General features: G+C 48.5%; 2 protein-coding genes across 9 annotated transcripts in view; one reads left to right on the top strand and one right to left on the bottom strand.

The window, feature by feature from the left end:
- The first annotated feature begins 32 nt into the window (after window positions 1–32).
- R3HCC1 (R3H domain and coiled-coil containing 1) lies at window positions 33–8,380 on the top strand. Of its 2 annotated transcripts, XM_054804496.1 has the most exons (9): window positions 33–313; window positions 947–1,076; window positions 2,151–2,288; window positions 2,569–2,993; window positions 3,120–3,796; window positions 4,057–4,229; window positions 5,511–5,581; window positions 6,172–6,267; window positions 8,158–8,380. In XM_054804496.1, the coding sequence occupies exons 2-9, from the start codon at window positions 982–984 to the stop codon at window positions 8,304–8,306; spliced, it is 1,824 nt and encodes a 607-aa protein (XP_054660471.1). In that variant the 5' UTR covers window positions 33–313; window positions 947–981; the 3' UTR covers window positions 8,307–8,380. The 2 variants fall into 2 exon arrangements, with proteins under 2 accessions (XP_054660471.1, XP_054660470.1); XM_054804495.1 differs by having other exon boundaries at window positions 36–313; window positions 2,569–3,796.
- LOXL2 (lysyl oxidase like 2) overlaps window positions 6,821–18,856 on the bottom strand; it is a 64,973-nt gene continuing 52,937 nt past the window's right edge. For 3 of the 7 annotated variants that reach the window (XM_054804492.1, XM_054804491.1, XM_054804493.1), the window contains 6 exons: window positions 17,178–17,343; window positions 16,724–16,967; window positions 13,641–13,756; window positions 12,981–13,117; window positions 12,055–12,166; window positions 6,821–10,551 (listed from right to left, as the gene is read on the bottom strand). In XM_054804492.1, coding sequence (XP_054660467.1) covers window positions 10,472–10,551; window positions 12,055–12,166; window positions 12,981–13,117; window positions 13,641–13,756; window positions 16,724–16,967; window positions 17,178–17,343 — 855 coding nt within the window. In that variant the 3' untranslated portion in view covers window positions 6,821–10,471. The remainder of the gene's footprint in view (window positions 10,552–12,054; window positions 12,167–12,980; window positions 13,118–13,640; window positions 13,757–16,723; window positions 16,968–17,177; window positions 17,344–18,856) is intronic. The other 4 variants (XR_008574189.1, XR_008574187.1, XR_008574188.1 and 1 more) reach the window with 4 other exon arrangements.

Genomic DNA, 18,856 nt, shown 5'->3' with positions numbered 1-18,856 from the left:
CGGGGTTTTGCGGGATTTAGGGTTTTGCGGCCACACCACCGCACCCGCCGGCTCTGAGCGCTTCCCTGGACACGCGTGGGCTTACCCGCGTGACCGCCCGCCCCTTTCTCCCCCGCAGCCCCGTTTGCCACGGCCGGGCCGCGCCGCCTGCGTGGGAAAAAAAACCACTTTCCTCCGCGTGCCCGGGCCCACGCTCCCCACGCGGGGCGGCCGCTGCCGGGCGGGGGCGGTGCGGGGCGGTGCTGCCCGGCGGGAGGAGCCGGGACCGGGCGCAGGCGCCGCGCCGGGAACTGCCGCTCGCCCGGGCCTGCCGGTGAGGGCGGCGAGGGGGGGGGCCCAGAGCCACGCACGGCACCCGGGGGTGCACCGGGGGGGGGTGTGTGCATGGGAAAGGGGGTGCACGGAGTGCTGGGGGTGAGCGGGTGGGGTAATAGGGTGCAAAAAGCAGCACGTGGTGCTGGGGGTGCAGAGGGAAAGGGGGGGGGGGCAACGGGGCGCGTAGAGCAGCACGTGGTGCTGGGGGTGCACGGGGGTGTCGAGGGGTGCACGGAGCCACACAGGGTGCTGGGGGTGCACGAGCAAGGGAGAGGGGTGCAGCAGGGTGCACAGAGCAGCACGGGGTGCTGGGGGTGCACCAGGAAGGGGGTAACAGGGTGCTGGGGGTGCACAGGGAAAGGGCTGGGGTGCAGCGGGGTGCACAGAGCACCATGGGGTGCTGGGGGGTGCACAGGGAAAGGGCTGGGGTACAGCAGGGTGCACAGAGCAGCACGGGGCGCTGGGGGTGCACAGGCTGCCCAGGGGCCTTGGGTGCACAGGGTGGGGGTCAGGGCTGCAGCTGGCTGCATGCAGCGGCACAGAGGGTGGGCCAGGTTTGCAGGGGGTGCCGGGCACCCATGGGGGCGGGGAGTTTGCAGCTGGCTCTCCATGTGGCCCTGTCCCTCCGCAGGCCTCCCGTCCGCTGCCACCCTGGCGCTGCGCTGCATGGATGGCGTCGTCCTCTCGCCCAACGAGGATGAGTTCGTGGGCAGGATAGTGGAGGAGCTGGAGCACTTCATGCTGCAGGGGCAGCACCACAGGTAGGTGCCCCGCCACGGGCACAGAGGGGTCTTTGCGTGGGGCGACTTACTCCACGCTGGCTTGTGCCACTCCAGGAGCAACAGCGCGTTGTGACTCTTGTCTCTATTTTGCATCGGGTTTTTTGGGTGAAAACGCCGGCTGGGTTTGAGCAGCGGCGTTCGGAGCTGGGCTGCAAGGGCCGGCTGGCTGCAGAGCTCCAGGGCCAAGGATCGGCGCGGGCTTTCTGCCGTACGCCCTTCTCCGTTCATACTCCTCCAAGCAGAGTTGTTTTGGATGCTCGTGGCTTTTGCACCAGCCCCCGTCTGGCCTAGCTCACTAGTCAGCCTGACGAGTTATAATGAATAGTTTCATAATCAAACTGTTTCATTTCCCCCCTCTGCTGAGGGCTTCCTGCACGCTGGATCCTCCTCCGCAGCAGTGAACTCCATCGCCTTGGATTGCTGCATCTTTTTTCTTTGTCCAGGCTGGATTTAACTGGACCTAGTCCCTGATCTAGTGACCTTTGAAGCCCTTGAGATGGCCAAAAAGAGGGTGTCAGGCAGGAGCAGGAGTGGGATTGCTTAGTTCAGCTTCCTGCCAGTTTGTAATGACCTTAAATATTTGTTTCATTGCTTTTTTTAAAAAAAAGTTTGGCAGAGAAAGTACCAGTGTAATTGTAAAGTGCTCAGGAACGAAGCTAGAATTGTAAAAACGTGTCTAAACGCAATGAAATCGAACACGGTGTTTATTCATTCGTGGTTTTTTAGTTGCTCAGACTGGGAGGAAGGGGACCAGGACCAGCCTTCTGCTGGTGCTTTCCAGCCTTTCCCAGCACGGATACAGGCAGGAATGAGAGCCCCAGCCAAAGGCCGGGGGACCAGGCAGCCCCAGCCACTCCATGCTCCCGGTGCGATGTGCAAAGCGAGCGCATCTAGACATCTAGGATGGAGAAGGGATTTTGGCTCTTTAATACTAGAAAGTCATGCTTGGATTTAAACCCTGTATGGGGAAGAGAGGTTAATACATTTTTGCTACGTCCCTGTCCTTTTCCTTCCTGCAAGTTGCTGATGCCCCTGACCCCTCTCTCTTTTCAGTGTGCTCCTGTTCCCCCCTCTGTCCAGTCGCCTCAGGTACCTGATCCACCGGACCGTGGACAATGTGGATTTGTTGAGCAGCTTTTCTGTGGGAGAAGGATGGAGGAGGAGGACGGTCATCTGTCACTCGGCCGTAAGGTATGGTGTGGTAGACGTAACGGTGGTTCTCTTTCTACGGCCATGGGGTTTTTGCTTAAGCTTATGAGCGTGAAGTTTGCACGGTGCTTCTCTGCAAAGAGGAGGGTGTCTGTTGTTGATAGCATCTTCCAGTCATTAAGGAAGCAGGGGCTTCCCCCCCGCCCCATCTGCTGACTTCCATGTGGATTTGATGCTTTTCCTCTTCTCTCTCTTTTGCAAATGTCACGTCACTTGGGTTCCTCTGCTCCCCGCTCACATCTCGCCATTCTCTCGGTCCCAGGCTGCCCAGCGAGACCAGCGACCAAAAACCCAGCAGCAACCCACCGAGACCACACCGACCTCCGCAGCCGTGGGGCCGGGGGGGCCGAGGTGGCAGGCTGCGGCATGGCGGGGAGGTCCACGGTGACAACTCTCGAGCCTGCGTGGGGTCTGGCAGGATAAAAAGGCCACCCTGGAAGAAACCAGATAAAGCCCTGTACGTCCCCAAGGCGATGCGCAAGAAGGCAGAGCGGGGGGAGCAGGAGAACCCAGTGGCGGCCGGCACCGAGTCAGGTGGGGATGTGGCACGGGAAGAAGAGGGCCGCCCTAAAGCTTCAGTCGGGGACGCCCAGGAGGAACCGGGGAAGTCCGAAAGCAGCCCAGGTAGCGCCTCCTTGGCCCTCGGCAAGCAACAGGAACCTGGCGAAGAGTGTGTTTCAGGAAAAAGTAATGATGATGTAAACAATGAATGTCCTCCGTGCTCTACGGATGTCCTGTCATCAGAGAACAGTCATGATTTCTCTGGGCAGGAAAGTCAAGATAAAGACTGTTCAGATTCCCTTTCTTCTCTAGACAATAAAAACCCAATTGAAGCGGATGAGCAAGATCAGAGCTGCGACAACTCTATTATACAAGAAGGTAGCAAAATCCTGTGCCAGCCGCAAGCTGAAGACCAAAGCAGCCAGGATGCCAGTGTAACGGAGAGTGGCAAAAACTCCTCCCTATCAGAAAGTCGCAGTGGTAACTGCTGTACAGACCCGGCTGTAGCAGAGCTGAGCGCAACGTTGCCGGTGCTGGAAAACCAAGATAAGAGCTGCGGGGCTGCCACGAGCCTGGAGAGCGGTGGGAACGTGTCACTGCCTGAAGAACAGGGCGAGGACTTTGTGAATGCTGGTGCGGTGGAGGGAGGTGAGAGTTTCTCCAAACTGGAAAGCCAAGATCAAGAGTGTCCTGATGTTGCCCGGGTGGAGCGTAACCAGAACCCCCCAGAAGCCCAAAATGAGCCTTCTCATGCCCACGGTGCCAACCCATCGGCTCCTGAGGACCAGAACGAGCGCCAGGCAGATGCTCCCGTGCAGAACCGTGGTGGGAAGGAGCCTGTGGCAGGAGAGGAGGACGAGGAGCATTCGGGCTTGGCCGGCGTGCTCTGGCGTGAGCTGCATTTGTCTGCAGGTGATGAAGAGGAGAGTGTGGCCGTCCGCCGGCAGAGCAGCCTCGAGAACGACTGTACTGCAGAGCTCTTTGCAGAGGTACTGTTTGCCACCGGGATTGCCGCAGGGAGCGACTTTGGGGCAAAAGAGGGTGGCTCAGGACTCGGCCCGAGGGGAAGCGTTAGTCCGTGGGAGGAGAGTCCCTGTGCTGCGCCGCCCCGGGCGGCTGCTGAGCCTGTTGGCAGGAGTGCGGTCGCAGAAGTGGTTTGCGGGGACCGAGGTGGGGCCCTGGAGGATCGCTCTTTGAACTGAAACCTTGTCTGATAGTTTTAATTTTTTTTTTTTTTTAATATTCTCAGATTGTGGGTTATTTAACTGTGAAGGACATAAGCATCGAGAAGATCAACTTCGATTTTTCCAGCTACGGAGATGCACAGCTCAGCGAGGGGGACTTTGGCCACGTAACCGAAATCTATGACTTCTCCCCGTCGCTGAAAACGGAGCACCTGCTAGAAGTGTTCTCGGATTTCCAGTGAGTACCTGTCGGGAGCCCGAGCGCATCAGGGGCACGAAGGCAGCAGTATTCAGGCTTGAATGCGCAACAGAACCTGATGAATTTTGAATTTCAATTTTGCCTTCGTGCCCCTATGTCTTACGCTCTTTCTGTGCCTTAAAGGACGCTTTCCTGCAGTTCATGCATGATTTAAAACATGACTGGTCCTTCAGGGCTCTGTCATACACACAGTTATCTCCGTGCAAGCTTATTCCTACTGCTCTGCCTTCAGTGAGAGTCTTTAGGTGCTTTCTAGGAGCTTCTTTGTTACTGTGCCTGAGTGAAATGAAGTGCTTACGTAAGTCTTGCAAGAAAAAGGGCTCAATCCTGCTGTTGGAGATAAGATTTCTTATGTAAATATGGGGAACAGAGCCTTGCGCCTAAGGGAGTGACATTGGATTAGTGGCAGGACCAGACCAAAGTTCAGCCCTGCGTTAGCGAGCAGCGGTGCTTGGTGCAGCTCTGAATTCCTGCGTTGCCGCTGGCCGAGCGTGCGGACGCTGTGTCTGTAGGCACCTCTCCCTCTTTTCCTCTCGCCATCCTCCTCCTCTCTTGATAGACCTGGCAGGTTGGATGTGAACGCTTCACCTCTACGGATCCCTTAAATTAAATAACGTGATTTGCATTTTAAGTAGGCTCCTGTCTGTTGTGTGTGTTTTCCTCTAATGCTTTTTTTCCACTTGCTCTGAGAGTGAAACTGAGCTGAAAATTGATGGATCTAATCTGAGCAGTCGATGGTATTTGTATTTCCTGTGCTGCAGGAAAAGCTTTGAACTCCCTGCTCCCAAACTCACATTTTTCCACTGACACTTTATTAGATTTTCGCCTGAGCTTTGTAAACCACTTTTATAAATCACTTTTTATTTTAGATGTCTGAGCACTCAGGTGGTGTGTGTTTGTCGTTTGTGTAGTGCTTTACAATATTTTTGTGTTATGAGACAGTCCCTGAAATTGAGGTTGATTTTGGCCGAGGGTTTCTTCGGAGGAAAAGGAGAGTTCTTGGGGGAATCGTAGATTGTGGCTGTGAAAAGGGGCACATCTAATCTCCTTCTGTTCCTTTCCTTCTCTTTTCCCTCATGTAAAATGGGTATAAATGATTTGAAAAGCACCAGCTGTCTACATAAAAATACATATTACTCCCGATAACCCAATGTGGCTGATGAATTTATTTTTTTTGTGTGTGGGGTGTGGGTTTGGGGTTTGTTTGTTTTTTTTTTCTTTCTTATTAATAAATATTACTCTATTGCCTTTTCATTTTAGTGAGAGCGGTTTCAAAATCCAATGGGTTGATGATACGCACGCCCTGGGAATCTTCTCCAGCCTGTCCACAGGTAGCGTGACTCAATTTGGGGCTGTGATTGAGGGACCTGCCGGGGCTTCTCTGCTTTTTTCCCGGCACCAACGCGGTGGTTCGCTGTGTCTGTTGAGTCTTGCGCTCAGGCTAGCTGTTGCCAAAGGTAGTCACAGTTCATCGCGTCTTTCTTCTTCCATGCTTCAGACTTGAAAGGCTTTTAAGGCTCAAGAAGCAGGAATTACTGTGTGTTGTGTGGAAACACTGCTTTGCGAGAACGGGTTTTTAATTGCCTTGGATAATAAACCAGGGCACCTTGTGTTTACTGAGCAACTCACACTGCATTTCTAGAAATTAGATTAATTTCTGGTTTGCTGCTTCAGGTTTGTTGGTTTTGGTTTTTTTTTTTTTTTCCTCTTGTAACTGTTAGTATTTTCTTGGGACTCTTGGAATGTGTGATGTAAGCCTGAGGTGACCAGGATGAGTTCAGCTGGTTTAGTACAAGTCTTGAGATAACGCATCAGCTGCCAAAGTTCAAATTATTCAGTGTTGTTATACCGTGTACTGTTTTTTACGATTAAAGCCACGAATATTCAGCCTGCTAATTTCAGCAATCTTTGTTCTTTGAAGCATCTCAAGCCCTGGGGCGACGTTATCCTTCTTTAAAGATCCGACCCTTGATCCATGCGACAAAGCAGTCAAAGATCAAGGCGCTTCAGCGACCGAGTAAGACAATTTTTTTTTTTAATTATTACTAGTATTATTTCTTGGTTTACCAGTGTTCTGTATCCTGAGTGGTCACAATGACAAGTTAAATGGGGAAATATATATTAAGGACCAGTATTTCTTTTTTTGGGTGGGTTTTCTATAGCTTTATTGGCATTGCAGGACAGGGAGCTGTTGTGTAGAGTTTTCAGTTATATTTGTTACATCGGTAATGCTGGTTGCTGCCTGTTTGCAGCAGGCGTGAGGGGTTGGCACAGGTCAAGGTGATGACAAAAATGAATTTGCAGCATGAGACTACATTATATTCTACTTATGGGAAAGATAACTATAGCAGTTACTTGTGCTTAAGTTTTCAGTCACCCCTTCTATACAAGGACAGAATCAAAAAGCATCAAATCCTGTTGCTTTTTGTTTATTCTCAGGTTTTTGTGTGTTATTTGCTTCTCTTGTGTAAAGTTTTAATTGATCGGCAGCCAGGTGTAGGTGTAGCAGTGAAGGCAGGGGATGGCAAGGGTTACAGATAACAGATGAGATAAAACCCATAGCAGTTCTGTTTTGTGGTTGGCGTAATTTTTATTCAGTATCACAAAGGAAGAAATTGTTATGCTTAGCCATTAACATTGGTTTATTTTATTGCCTTTTAAAATCATATTGTAATCAGTTATACTTGCCACAGTAAAGAAATGCCATGAATCTTGTAGCAGTAGAGACTTTGCTGAACCTACAACCATACTGTTAATTCTACAGCACATTGCAGTTGAAACAAATTTCAGTATTAATGCTTTAAAGGAACACTGTCACAGTGAGAAGTTCCTGAGTTTTTAAGACTGCTCGATTTAAATGAAATGCCAAAGAATTGGATTTGGTTTTGCACTTGCCACTTCATTGGTTTTCATTCACGCTCCCTGATCCTTGTTGCTGTAGCGTATCAGCACACTTCTGAATCAGGTCATAAACTCCTTGTGGGGAACATCAGATAAAAACTCTATTTCTATTCAATTTAAGTACCTTTTTTTTCAAATACAAATTATCTTAATTGGCTGACAGTGTCTCTCTTTTTTTTCCTTTTTTTTTTTTTTTGAGCTTTAGTCAAGAAAGAGTGGCAGTTTTATTTTCCAAGCTGTGGATGCTTTGAGTCTGCCCCTTTTTCTTTAAGCTGCTGATGGGCTGCCTTTATTAATAACAACTTCTGAAAAAGCAAGCAAAGCCCCCATTGCTAACTGGATAATAAATTTGCAAACAGTTGCTGATATGATAAATGATTAGATAATTACCAAGTCCACAGCAGTCTGGATTTGGTAAAGTTTTGGCAGATTCATTTCTTGTAAGATGAAACTGTAGCAAGCCAGATATCTACCCAAAACTGGAGGTTACTGGCCAAAGGGCTTTCCCAAAGCATCTGATTAAATTTAGCTAATTTTTTAAAAAAAATCCAGGTTTTTTTTTTTCCTTGCTGCTTTCTAAGGATTTAGACAGCTGGTTTTAAATTAGTGTAAACTGAGATCAAACTTTTCTGTGATGGATAGATTGGTTGGACTGTGTACCTTCATTTTGTTCTCAGAGATGTGATCTGCTGAATTTTGCCAGGAATAGTTATGAAGCCATTTCTGAAAGTTAACAGGGAACAATTCTCTCTACCACTGCAGAAGAGGCCTGGAGCTTAAGTACAGCTAAAAAAAATGTTAAGTCCAAATCTGGAGGCACATCCTTCTAAAAGAAAGGGCAATTTACTGGATAGGAATAGAATTATTTGCTCATGCTCCTGGGGCTAATTCTAAGACTAAGAAAATAGAAATCAGCCCTTCTGGCTGCCAGTCCTGTGGTTCAGCCACCAGCCTGTTCCTGAACAAGCACTAACTTAATAATTTTCACCCTTTTTTTTCCCCCTAGAGCTCCTTCACCTCGCAAAAGAAAGACCCCAGACTGACACTGCAGTGGCGAAGAGGCTGGTGACCCGGGCGTTGGGCTTGAAGCACAAGCAGCAGGGTGTCTCAGGCACTGAAATGCTCCCACCAGAAAGCTTGGACGAGGAGGAATAAACCATCTCAGCTAAAAAAAAAAAAAAAGATGTAAAGACGAGCATGGCTGTGATATTAAACTGCATGCAGAACAGTGAGTTGCCACAGGGATGTTCTCTTATGGATTAGCACCGTCTTTTCTTTCTAAAGTTGGGAAGGGAAAAAGTTTACTATTAATGAGATCTCAAGCTCTAGAGCCAAGCCCTGTGAGGATTGCTGTTAGCTCTTCAGTACGGAGAGCAGCTTCCCTGCTCTCTTTGAAAGCGTCTGTTACTCACTGGGGTGCTGGCAGAAAGTAAGGTTGCATACAGAAGAGCCTGCTCGAGAGCTTAAAAAAAAAAAAAAAGCATTAGAGTAAGGGAATGGTATCTTGTTGGCCAAAATTCAGCTGTAAGCAAGAGCAGAGCATCTGCAGGAGTCAAAAAAAATCTGTTTAATGTTTACTTTGTTGTAATGTTATTGTTAAAATATCCCACAAAACTGACAGGCATTGACTGCAAGTGAGTTTTGGGTTTTTTTTGTTATTTACAGAGTGCTAAAGAGCCTGACTTGCTTTGTTACACTGTTATAGCAAGGAAAGTTGTCAGCCACTGATTAGGACAAGAAAACCAGCACTTGCTGGTTCCGATTTGCCCAGAGCTGGGTGTTCAGAGATGCTGCGACACACCTTGTTGTGCATCCAGCACATCTCAGACGCTGCTTTTGCTACAGTCCGGCACCTTGAGAACAAAATGGAGTTTTCCAGCTTACAGTAGGCTAAAAACCTTTGCTAGATGCCACCGTCTGGGCCACTGGATAAATGACAAATACTCTGGCAGGCATTAGCAAAAGACTTCTGCATTCTTTAAGCCTCACAACATCCCTGTGAGGTAGGTTATGGAGAGCACAAGTTAGATGCGTCCAGTTTCAATCACCCTGTGGATTGAAATGGTCAGCTATAAGCAGTCAGTTAACTTTAGCTGCTTGTAGAAGTCTTCTGTACAGACACAGAGGGAAAAAAAAACCCCAAACCTTCAGTACCAGGAATTGTGAACAAGGCCCTAAACTTTCATGGAGTAGAAATACACAAATGGCGTATAAAACATTTTTCTGGGTAAAACATTTTATTCAAGTAGCTGTGTCTGAAAATCTGTAGCAATGCGTGTCCTCAAACAAACAGAGGAACACACGTAGCACCATTATGATTTTACCGAGTGTAAAAATCCTTTTAAAGACAACTTACACAGGAGGGTCTGTGACAGCACAGGTCCAGATCCCTGATGATGAAAGCCATGACGTTACCTCTGTAAGGTACAGTGATGATGCAATGCCTTAACTAAATTAATCCTTTAAAGAAAAGACAGAGTGAATATCCAGCTTAGAAGTAATACTTAGATGTAGGTAGAATCTATTGGGTGAATAGCTTACTGTGTAATGGACATTCACAGTCCAGTGGACTCATCACCAGGAGATCTGCAAAGTCTTCTAGATGTTACAAGGGAGGTGCAGCTTCACGGAGCCCTGATGCACTCGAGAAAACAGTTCTGCATTAGCTGCTCCGCTTAAGAGATTGTGCTGGGAGTTGATTGTTGAATACAAGAGTTTCACTGCAGTATTAAATTATGCTTTATACTGTTCTGCGCAGAAAAAGCTGCTCCGATTTTTTTTTTTTCTCCTTTCCTGTATTTCTTTGCTACACTGGAGTAATGACATGGCAGTACTGAGGATTAGCTGTGTTCAAGAAGCAGCGTCACAAATGGAGGCGTTTGCATCAATGGTGCGTTTCAAGCTTGAGTTAAAGAGCTTAAAGATACCAAGATTAATGCCTTGAAGGAAATGAACCGTAAAGACATATTTAGGTTGTTGGTACCCAAAGGCAAAGTGTGCTCGCTGCAGCCAGGACCTACATCTGTGAGTAAAGATGGTGCTGCAAAAAGTGGAGGGAGAAATCTTTGTGGAGAAGGTTGGAATGGTGAAGATACGGAGCCAAGTAGAGTTTAAAAGCCTGCTCCTAACTACCTCGGTTAGAGGGGCTGGAGTGAGCACCTAAACTGGGAAGGAAGGCATCTTTAGAAAATAATTTACCTTGCTAATTTAGAGTTTGATTGTTTGCTTGATTTTCTTTCTTGTGCAGTGGTTAGGGAAAAAAAATCACTGAAGCAGGAAACCTTGCTTCTTTAAATAGTGGGGTGGGAGGCGATGCTGTTCTATCGGGTGGACACCTTGTTATTTGTGAGTCCGCTGAAGTGATCAAACTTCTGTTCCGTTTCCTCACTGAAGGAGCCACCTGGGGAGTTGACAGAAAGAGCTCAGGGTTACGCAGGAGGTAGCAACGGCAGCTTGCAACACAAGGCAGAGCGAGGGGTAATCTGCAAGAGATGCTGCGAAAATGAAGGGTTCAAAGCAAGTACTAGAAGAGCAAAGATATTACTGGGCTAATTAATTTAAGTACGTATTAAATCTTGCCATAACTGGAACAGTCAAGAGGCCCCAGGAGTACTGGATCTAGTCTTTTATGTATTTGGAAGACTAGATGACAAACTACCCTCAATTTCACCGCTTGGAAAAAAAAAAAAAAATCAGGTGATGGCTAGCAGGACCTGTGACATGGTCTCCTCCTTGGAGCTGATGGTAAGTGGGTTCTGTTTACTCTTCTGAAGTAGGACCATGCCCTTACTTTTTGCTAGTTGAGACACAATGAAAGCTAAAGCCATTTATTTTTAAATAGAAATAGTTTCAAGCTCAGCTGGAGAGTCCATTCAGCCCTTAAGTGCCTGCTCATCCAAATGAAGTGGGTTTGGCTTTTCTGAACTAGGTCGCAATCTGAAGCGTGACACATGAGACAAGTATTTTCTTAAAAAAACCCGAACAAATTAATGAGAAAAATATCAGTGGTTACATGGAATTTTTTCAGGAAAAACATGCCTTGAAGAACTTCAGGCAGCTGTGGAAATTGTCTTCACCACTGATTTTATTTGGAGGTTGGCAGGCAGTTGCTGTTCATTTGTTTTCTCTGTTAAAAACAGTTTATCTTACAAAGCCCCCAGCTTAATTCTTTTTTAAAAAGGTCTTGACAATTGACCATTAATGCATTTTTAAACTAGTTTGGCTTTGATATTTCCAAGACCAAAAAAAAATTACAAATGAATGTTTTACATCTATTCAAGAAAATGCACAGTTTTCCCTCACATTCAAGGGACAGCAGAGCACTGTGCTTCACCCATCACTGTTCTTGTTTGCTTCTCAAGAAAAGAGAAGCTTTGAGGTCTGAAGAGATCAGTCTCAGGCTGGTAATAATTCTGGGAAGTGTAGTTGTCTGCCTGGACCTACTCAGGCCCTCCAAACAGCTCCTTATGCCTGACAAGCTTGGGAGAGAAAAATGCTGAATTCCTTGCAGAAGGGATACAGCTGGAACATCCCTCACCCCTGTTCTCCCACGCCTGAGGGCCGTTTTACCAGCGCGGTGCTTGCTGCTCCAGGAACAGGCACAAAGCAGCACCAAGCAGTAACGCACCATCCCACCCTCATCCAAATCTTACTCTTTGAAACCTGTAGCAGCTTGACCCTGTAGCAGAGACACATTGGTGTCTGCCTTTGCCACAGACTGTTCAGATAGCACCAGGGTACAGTTTGGGGTGAGTATCTCATCTTTCCATGCACATACAAAGGAACAAACAGCACGTAAGCACGTTGCAACAGAAGCGCAGAGAATTCCTAGTGAAGAGGCAGCGGCGCAGTCTGATCTACGCGCAACAGCCATTAAATTTCCGCCTGCAGAAGTTACTCTCACCTATGTGGCAGTTGTACATCCAGATGCGCTGCCCATCGTACCGGCTCCTGCATTTCATCACGTTATTTGAATAATCGGATTCAGCAACTTCATAGTTTGGGTTGATGACAACCTAGGGAGTGACAGAGAAACAGCATAAAGTTACCTACAGGTGGACTGGATATGGCATGTACTAATCAGATGGAGACAGAATCAGCTTTTTCATTACACCATAATAATTAAAAAAACCCCAAACAACTCACTTTTTAATCAAGTAGTTTCTCTGCAGCCAGATCAAGATCACACCTTCCCCCATGCACCCAGACCCTCAAACACCTTTCTCTACATTTCACACGATAGTGCAGACAAAAATAATTCCTCTTCCCTCCTCTCCTGTTTAAGTGGCTGTTTTTAGAACCAAAGAATTCCCCCCACTCCACCCACTTGCACAGAACAGACTGTAGGCGCAGTCTTATCTCCTCGTGCAAACACCACAAGAATAGCACTGTATTTAATCCCCAGATGAGGCAAACATTGCTTACAAACTAAGCTCAAAAGCTTAGTACAAGATGACAGTGGGATGCTGTGCGCATATATATATATATATATATATATAAAATGTGACATGTAACATGGTGCGTTAACAACATTAGCTGCACGTGGATTGTGTAGGACTATCGGATATTAGCTTGGGCGCGGATTTCTTAAGACTATCGGCTCTAAGCTGTGGCCATTGGCCCTGATTTTTCACTTGGGGAAGTATCATCTGGTAACACTTTGTCCTGTTAGGTAATTCTTTATCTTTTAGGTATCCTGGGAATATAACCCCTTTGTAATCAGAAGTTTATAGTACTGTAGGAGATGTACAAATAAACCAGTTGGTTACATCCCTAACGGATTAGATAAAAGCAACAGCAGTGTCTCAAACCCTCTTTTTTCTCCCATACCTGGAAGAGGTAATCGCCTGGTGGGACATCAGTAATATCGATCCACTGGCAGTCGATGTCATGACGGTACACATCCCAGCACCCCACTGTGATTCCCTGTTCACCAAAATTGGCGCATTCATACTGTTTTTGCACATCTAGATGAGAAGAATTAAAGGCACAAAGTGTTACGTTCACAGCAAGGCGGGCTGGGAATTTCCCGCCCTTGGACACATCAGATGAAGGGTTAGTTGTTCTCCAACTCCCACAGATAGCGAGAAGCTACAGGCACAGCGTTTTGGATGAGATTTAATACAACAGTGTCTTGCACTGACATACACGTACTGCTTAACTGCCCGGGAGGAACTGCCACCTCATCACCCAGAGGTGCTTTTTGGAGTTTCTCGCTTTACGGGAATAAGAAAATGCACAGTCGGGTTTTCAGAGCAGCTCAGAGTATGGATGTAAGGAGCTGAGGTCTGAAAACCTCAGTATATGGGGCCTTGGGGGATTCTCTTATACCTGTAGAGCCCACTCCATACGTACACACTTCAGGACTGGTTTCTGGCTCCTTCAAGCCACGTCCTAGCCCTGCTCAGGAATTTGACAGCATCTTTGAATCCCATCATCCGTATGGGGACAGCAGTAAATTCCCAGCACAAAGGGCTCTGGCAAAAATACCTGCTTCGCATTCCGTGTCTTCCAGGCAGAAACTGGCTTTGTGTCCTTCAGCCACCTTGGTTCCGTTGAGGTTCAATAGATCGTAGTGGGTAAAAACCTCCATGCTGTGGTAATGCCTGCAAGGTACGGACAGGGAGAATTTTCTTTAAAAACAGCCACCCCTCTAACTCCCCAGCCCAAAGGGCTGCATGGTCTGCCCCAGCAGAGGTGGTCCAGTGGCTAGGGCACGATGACTTGGATGCCAGTAGCCCAGACTCAATTCTGGGCTGTTGCATCCCTGGGGCCGGGCATTTCACCTCCCTCGGCCCCATCCCCACGGCCCCGGGGGCAAATACACGCCAACACGTGAAGTGCTACGGACCGAGCGGCTCTTCAGGGGGAAAAGCGAGAGAAACCACAGCCAGGAAATCCTGTGTGACACCATCGCCCTGCACCTTCATGCTGGCTCCTGGCCTGGATATTTGTTTGCATGTCAAGTGCTAAAGCTGTTCCAGGGGAGAGTCTTGCCTCAGCCTTCACAGGATCACACCATGTTTTATAATGGCAAGGAAGGAGGGAAAAAATAATAAATCAAAGCCACGATCAGCCTGGTTGTCATTTCTAGGGGCCCTGTGATTTACCAGAACAAGAAATAATTCACCTGCTCTTAACAAGAGGCTGCAAACAGCACTGGATGTACCCAGGCCAGCAACCTGGCTATTTTTATTTAGTTAGTTTTAAGAAGCAGAATGCAAATTTATTGGCAGAAAACTAACAACAGATGGAACCAGCTTCTCTCAGCACTTGCTCTGCTCAGATCTAAACAACCCGACAGCTGGGTTCGCACACGATTCCTTTCACGATTTTAAATGGGGAAGTGTTAGTGTCAACTCAGCCTGGGCTGGCCGCTACCAGGAACCTTCCAGCAACAGTTTGGAGAGAGAACGCAACCTGCGGTGTAGACCCCTAACTAGCAAAAGTTAGACCACGGCAGGGTTTGCGTGATGTAGAACTTGGCAACATCGACCTTTTCCATGCCACACTGCTGGTTCAGCAAAAAATTAAGCCTGTGTGTCGGTCCAGTTGAAGTCCGTGGGACTTGTAGAGCAGGAAGCAGATGGCAGCACCCGATTAAAACACAGTTGTGTGCTCCACGTGGTCAGGGCTGGGCACATAAACGCGGTCATGCTGATGCAACACATTGAATTTGATCCCAGCCTTGGAATCGGGAGCAAACCCACAGCATGAGCACGTTACAGAGACAGGAGAGCGGGTGCGGAGCGGGTCCTTAAATCGCCCCATGCCTACCCCCACTACGGGAACGCTGCGCTGAGACACACCAGAGCCCGTCTGCGTAGCTCGACCCTGCGGAGTGAGGTAACTGCACGGACAGGCCCTAATTCAAAAGCCATTGCTTAGGAGTTAAAAAAAGTAAAAAAAAAAAAAAGGGTGCAGAAATCCTCTCCTTTCCAGCTGTAAAAATAATCATGGCTTAAAAACTTCCAACCACCATTATTGCAGCAGCACTCTGCACACAAATTTAGAGATAAAGGGGCAGCAAGGAGGGAATAGGAGGAAATTTTTCTTCTGGAGAATGGATTTCTTCTTACCTCCTCTGGCCCTTCCCCTAACCAAAAAAACCAACCCATAAATTGCCACCTGCCAGAAGTTAATCACTTTTCCCTCCCTGCTACAGGTCTTTCCCATTTTTGTTCTACTTCCAGATCAAAAGCCAACTAAACAGAAGCACCCAGTGACGGAGGGAGGCAGCTAGGAAAGAAGAGGCTTTCTGCAGTGGCTGAGCTGTTGACTTTGAGGCTGTCTAATTTGGCTGCCTCCGATAAAAGTTTGAGGTTCTCAAGTCTGACTCAGTTTCTGAAATATGTCTGAATCATTCAAAGAGGTGTTTACATTCTGGTGTTTACAGACTGGAAAGACTGAAGAGGAATCGAGTTCATCCTCCTCCGTATAAACAGAATCCAGTTTAAAACATGCAGATGGCTCTCGGCCCCTTCCCGATGCTTTCCCAGTCTCACCTCCCGGACAGAGTCCCTCCTTTTTAACCAGCCTGCGACGTGCTCGCAGCCGTGCGGTTCCCACATATTCCCCCAGCCCCTTCCAACGGGGCCAGTAAGGCAAATCCTCGCACCAGTCCGCGTTTCGTCCTCCCCTGAATGCACCAGTTCCTATTTATCTTCAGGTCTGCGCTGCCGAGGTTTTCGCTCTGCTCGTGCCTCTGACTTCAAACATTGCAAACCAACCTGTCTGCACGGTAAGTGGCCAACATTTGCCCCACACCATGACGTGAAGTTTCCGACTAGTAGTGCTGCGCCGCTGATGCTGCGCTACCTACGCGTCTCGCCTCACTCGCGCTGCTTAGGAAGGCTAGAAAGGACTCAGATTTGAGAATTTACTGCTCTAATGTTTTCACAAAGCAAAAAGTCTTACAACAGTGGCAGGACAAGAGCTGTGCACTCCCTTTTACCTTAAATTAGAGAAAAATCAACCTTGTAACAAGCCATCATTTCAGAAGCAAAGCCTCTGGACAGCTTGATTCTAGCTCCCTTTCCTCCCCCTGGTTTACTTTGGCTGAAACTATCAACTTCCCCCTGAAAAATGGTGCATTTATGGGGGTGCATTTACTGTTTGTCAAAAATAAGCACAAACCAATCTCCCAGCTGTGCACAGTTTAAGTGGAGTCGAGATGCAGTCAAAAAAATGCAGAATTACGGCGTGTTCTTGAGTCCTTTCCCAGGTGAGGGAAGTAGCTGAGACGGCTGCACCTTCTACACCCAGTGTGTACATAGGCACACGCGTCCTCCTGTCTGTACACATGCATACCTCCAGGTATATACTGCCCTTGCATCTCTCCCAGTGAGGGCTCTACACCCGTCTTGTTCACACAGCAGCTCTTAACTGTAATTTCTGCTGTAACGAGCTGGTTTCCCTGCTGACAGGGGATCACAGCTGCCCTAACACACGTCACAGCTCCGCAGCTCCGGCATTTCAGCCCTGTACTCCCACAGCAAAATATTTCCCCCGTGGGCAGCAGAAAGGGATGGAAGGAGGCACCGACCGTGTAGAATCGTCTTCGTGGCACTCACCGGTGACAGTCGTGCCAGACCCAGGCGTGGCGGCCGTTTTTGGGGCGGAAGTCAGACTGCCCGTTGTTGTGGATCTGGGAGGAGAAGCGCAGCAGGCGCCGGTACCCAGAAGTGATGGAGGTGTTGACGGCCGAGCTGGCCAGGCAGTTCTCCTCCAGCGCGCACTGCAGCATGAACATGGGGCGGTCCTCCAGGTAGGCCGTCTGCTCCACCAGCTCGGCGTTGAGCACCAGGTCAGGGGCAGCTGGCAGGAGGGCAGGAAGGTTTGAAATGAACTGATGGGCTACTCAAAAAAGCATCTGCCAGAAACAGAGGTCAGCCCCTTCCTTGCACTCTATTTCTCAGCCCCATCAGCAGCGATTTGCCGCTGTTTTGACATGTCCAAGGCCACCCCATTTCTCCTGCGTATCTCAGGGTAATCACACCAAAATGAAATAAAACCTGAGTTACTCACTCTCTGAGCAGGACACACCAGCACCAAAACGACCACCTCCTCTGGGACAGGAGACATCAGCTCCATCGTGACGACAGTGGGCCAGGGACATCTCGGTCCCCGAACACTTGACGCCGCTCATGACTACGTTGTCAGCGGTGATGTCTCCATGCCAGTACCAGGTTTCCTGGGCAGAAAGGCAGAAAAAGGCATTTCACACACTCTTCAGTGTTTAGTGGACTGCCGGAGGACTATTCATCCCCCTGTAACTTGTGTTCTCCCCCAGGGAAGATCAATGCAAGAGCCAACACTATCACGGAGACAGATCTTCCCAAAGGATGCCGGAGCAGAGCAACTCGGGGAACGAGCCCAAGTCTGTTCAAGCAGAAGGGTGGTCAACTTGGGGTTTAATTCCAGTCCCACGTTCCCTGCCCTGAACATCTGACCAGTGTTAAGCAAATCTCTCTCCTTGTTTACAAGCTGGTTTAAATCTCTGCTTGTTTTTAATCCAGCTGTAAACTCACTTTTCCACCCTGCTCTGCCCATCCAGCTGACAAATTCATCCTCAGGCTGTTTCAAGTCATCTAGGCTGTGCCTTTGGGAGGGATGCCCAGCAATTAAACCACATCTCTCTTGTGACATCTGTGCACTTGAGAGGGCCACAAGCAATGCCAGAATGCCTGCTTGCACAAGGAGGGGAGGCAGAACTAACAGCCGTGCTGGAAATGCCAGTGGAAACAAGGCATTTGAGGAGTAGCAGGACTAACAGGGTCTGCGAACCCAGGGGGCTGCATGTCTTGGTTCCGAGGGGGGATTCACACATGTTCAAACGCTCCTCACTACTCATCTTCATCCCCCAGCTTTACGAAACTTGTGGCAATGACAGAAAATTAACGCACAACATAACACCACTCACAAAAGTAAACCCCGATGAAGCTGCAACTGCAAAGCTTGGGAGAAGGGGAGGGAAGAAAGAAGGAAAAAAATAAATCAGATCTGTTAGCGTCAAAACTGGGAGCACGTTTCCAGGAAAAGAAAACCCATCTGTACCATTGCTTCCATTGCAACAGGCTGTTTGTTAACCCTGTTAGCAACACTTTTTGCACACACGCACACAGGGCTGCCCTGTTCTACACAGTGTAGCTTTATGCTCGTGTAGCTGGTGCAGCCGGGATACGCATAAGGGCCTTTTCTGTTCTAAATACCAGCAGTCTCAGCTAAAGGAAAAAATGTCTTGTTTCTTGCTGGACTCTCAGGGCTATGTCAATAGAGCCAGGCAGTTGGAAAGGCCAGCGTTCGAGGTACGTGGCTATCCTCAGCTCTGGTGCTCAGCTTGGCAGCTGCGCAGGCAAATCAGCTGGAGGAACCAGCTTGCACGGTGGGATTGCCACAATAGCAGCACGGGCAGCTCCAGCCTTCTGCCTCTTAGGCATCCGACCCCAGCACATCCCTCGGGGACCTGCAGATCCCAGTTAAATTGGCTGGAATTTGCCTGCCCACGAGCCCAGCCTGTCCTCCTGGCCCCCAGCTTAGTCACTCCTTAAAGACAAACTCATTGCAGGACACGCTCCCCAGGCAGAGTTTTAACTCTCCATTTCTGCCTACAGTCTCACAACCAGCCCCAAGGATGCTGAAGCTGTTAAGTCATTTCTGGGCCTTATTGTTCCTCCCAGCACAAAACCAGCAGGCAGTGGACAGAG

The sequence above is a fragment of the Grus americana genome, chromosome 26 (genome assembly GCF_028858705.1).
Source record: "Grus americana isolate bGruAme1 chromosome 26, bGruAme1.mat, whole genome shotgun sequence".
NCBI classification, from domain to species: Eukaryota; Metazoa; Chordata; class Aves; order Gruiformes; family Gruidae; genus Grus; species Grus americana.
The sequence above is the reverse complement of the archived record's forward strand: the minus strand, read 5'-3'. Positions and strand labels throughout refer to the sequence as shown.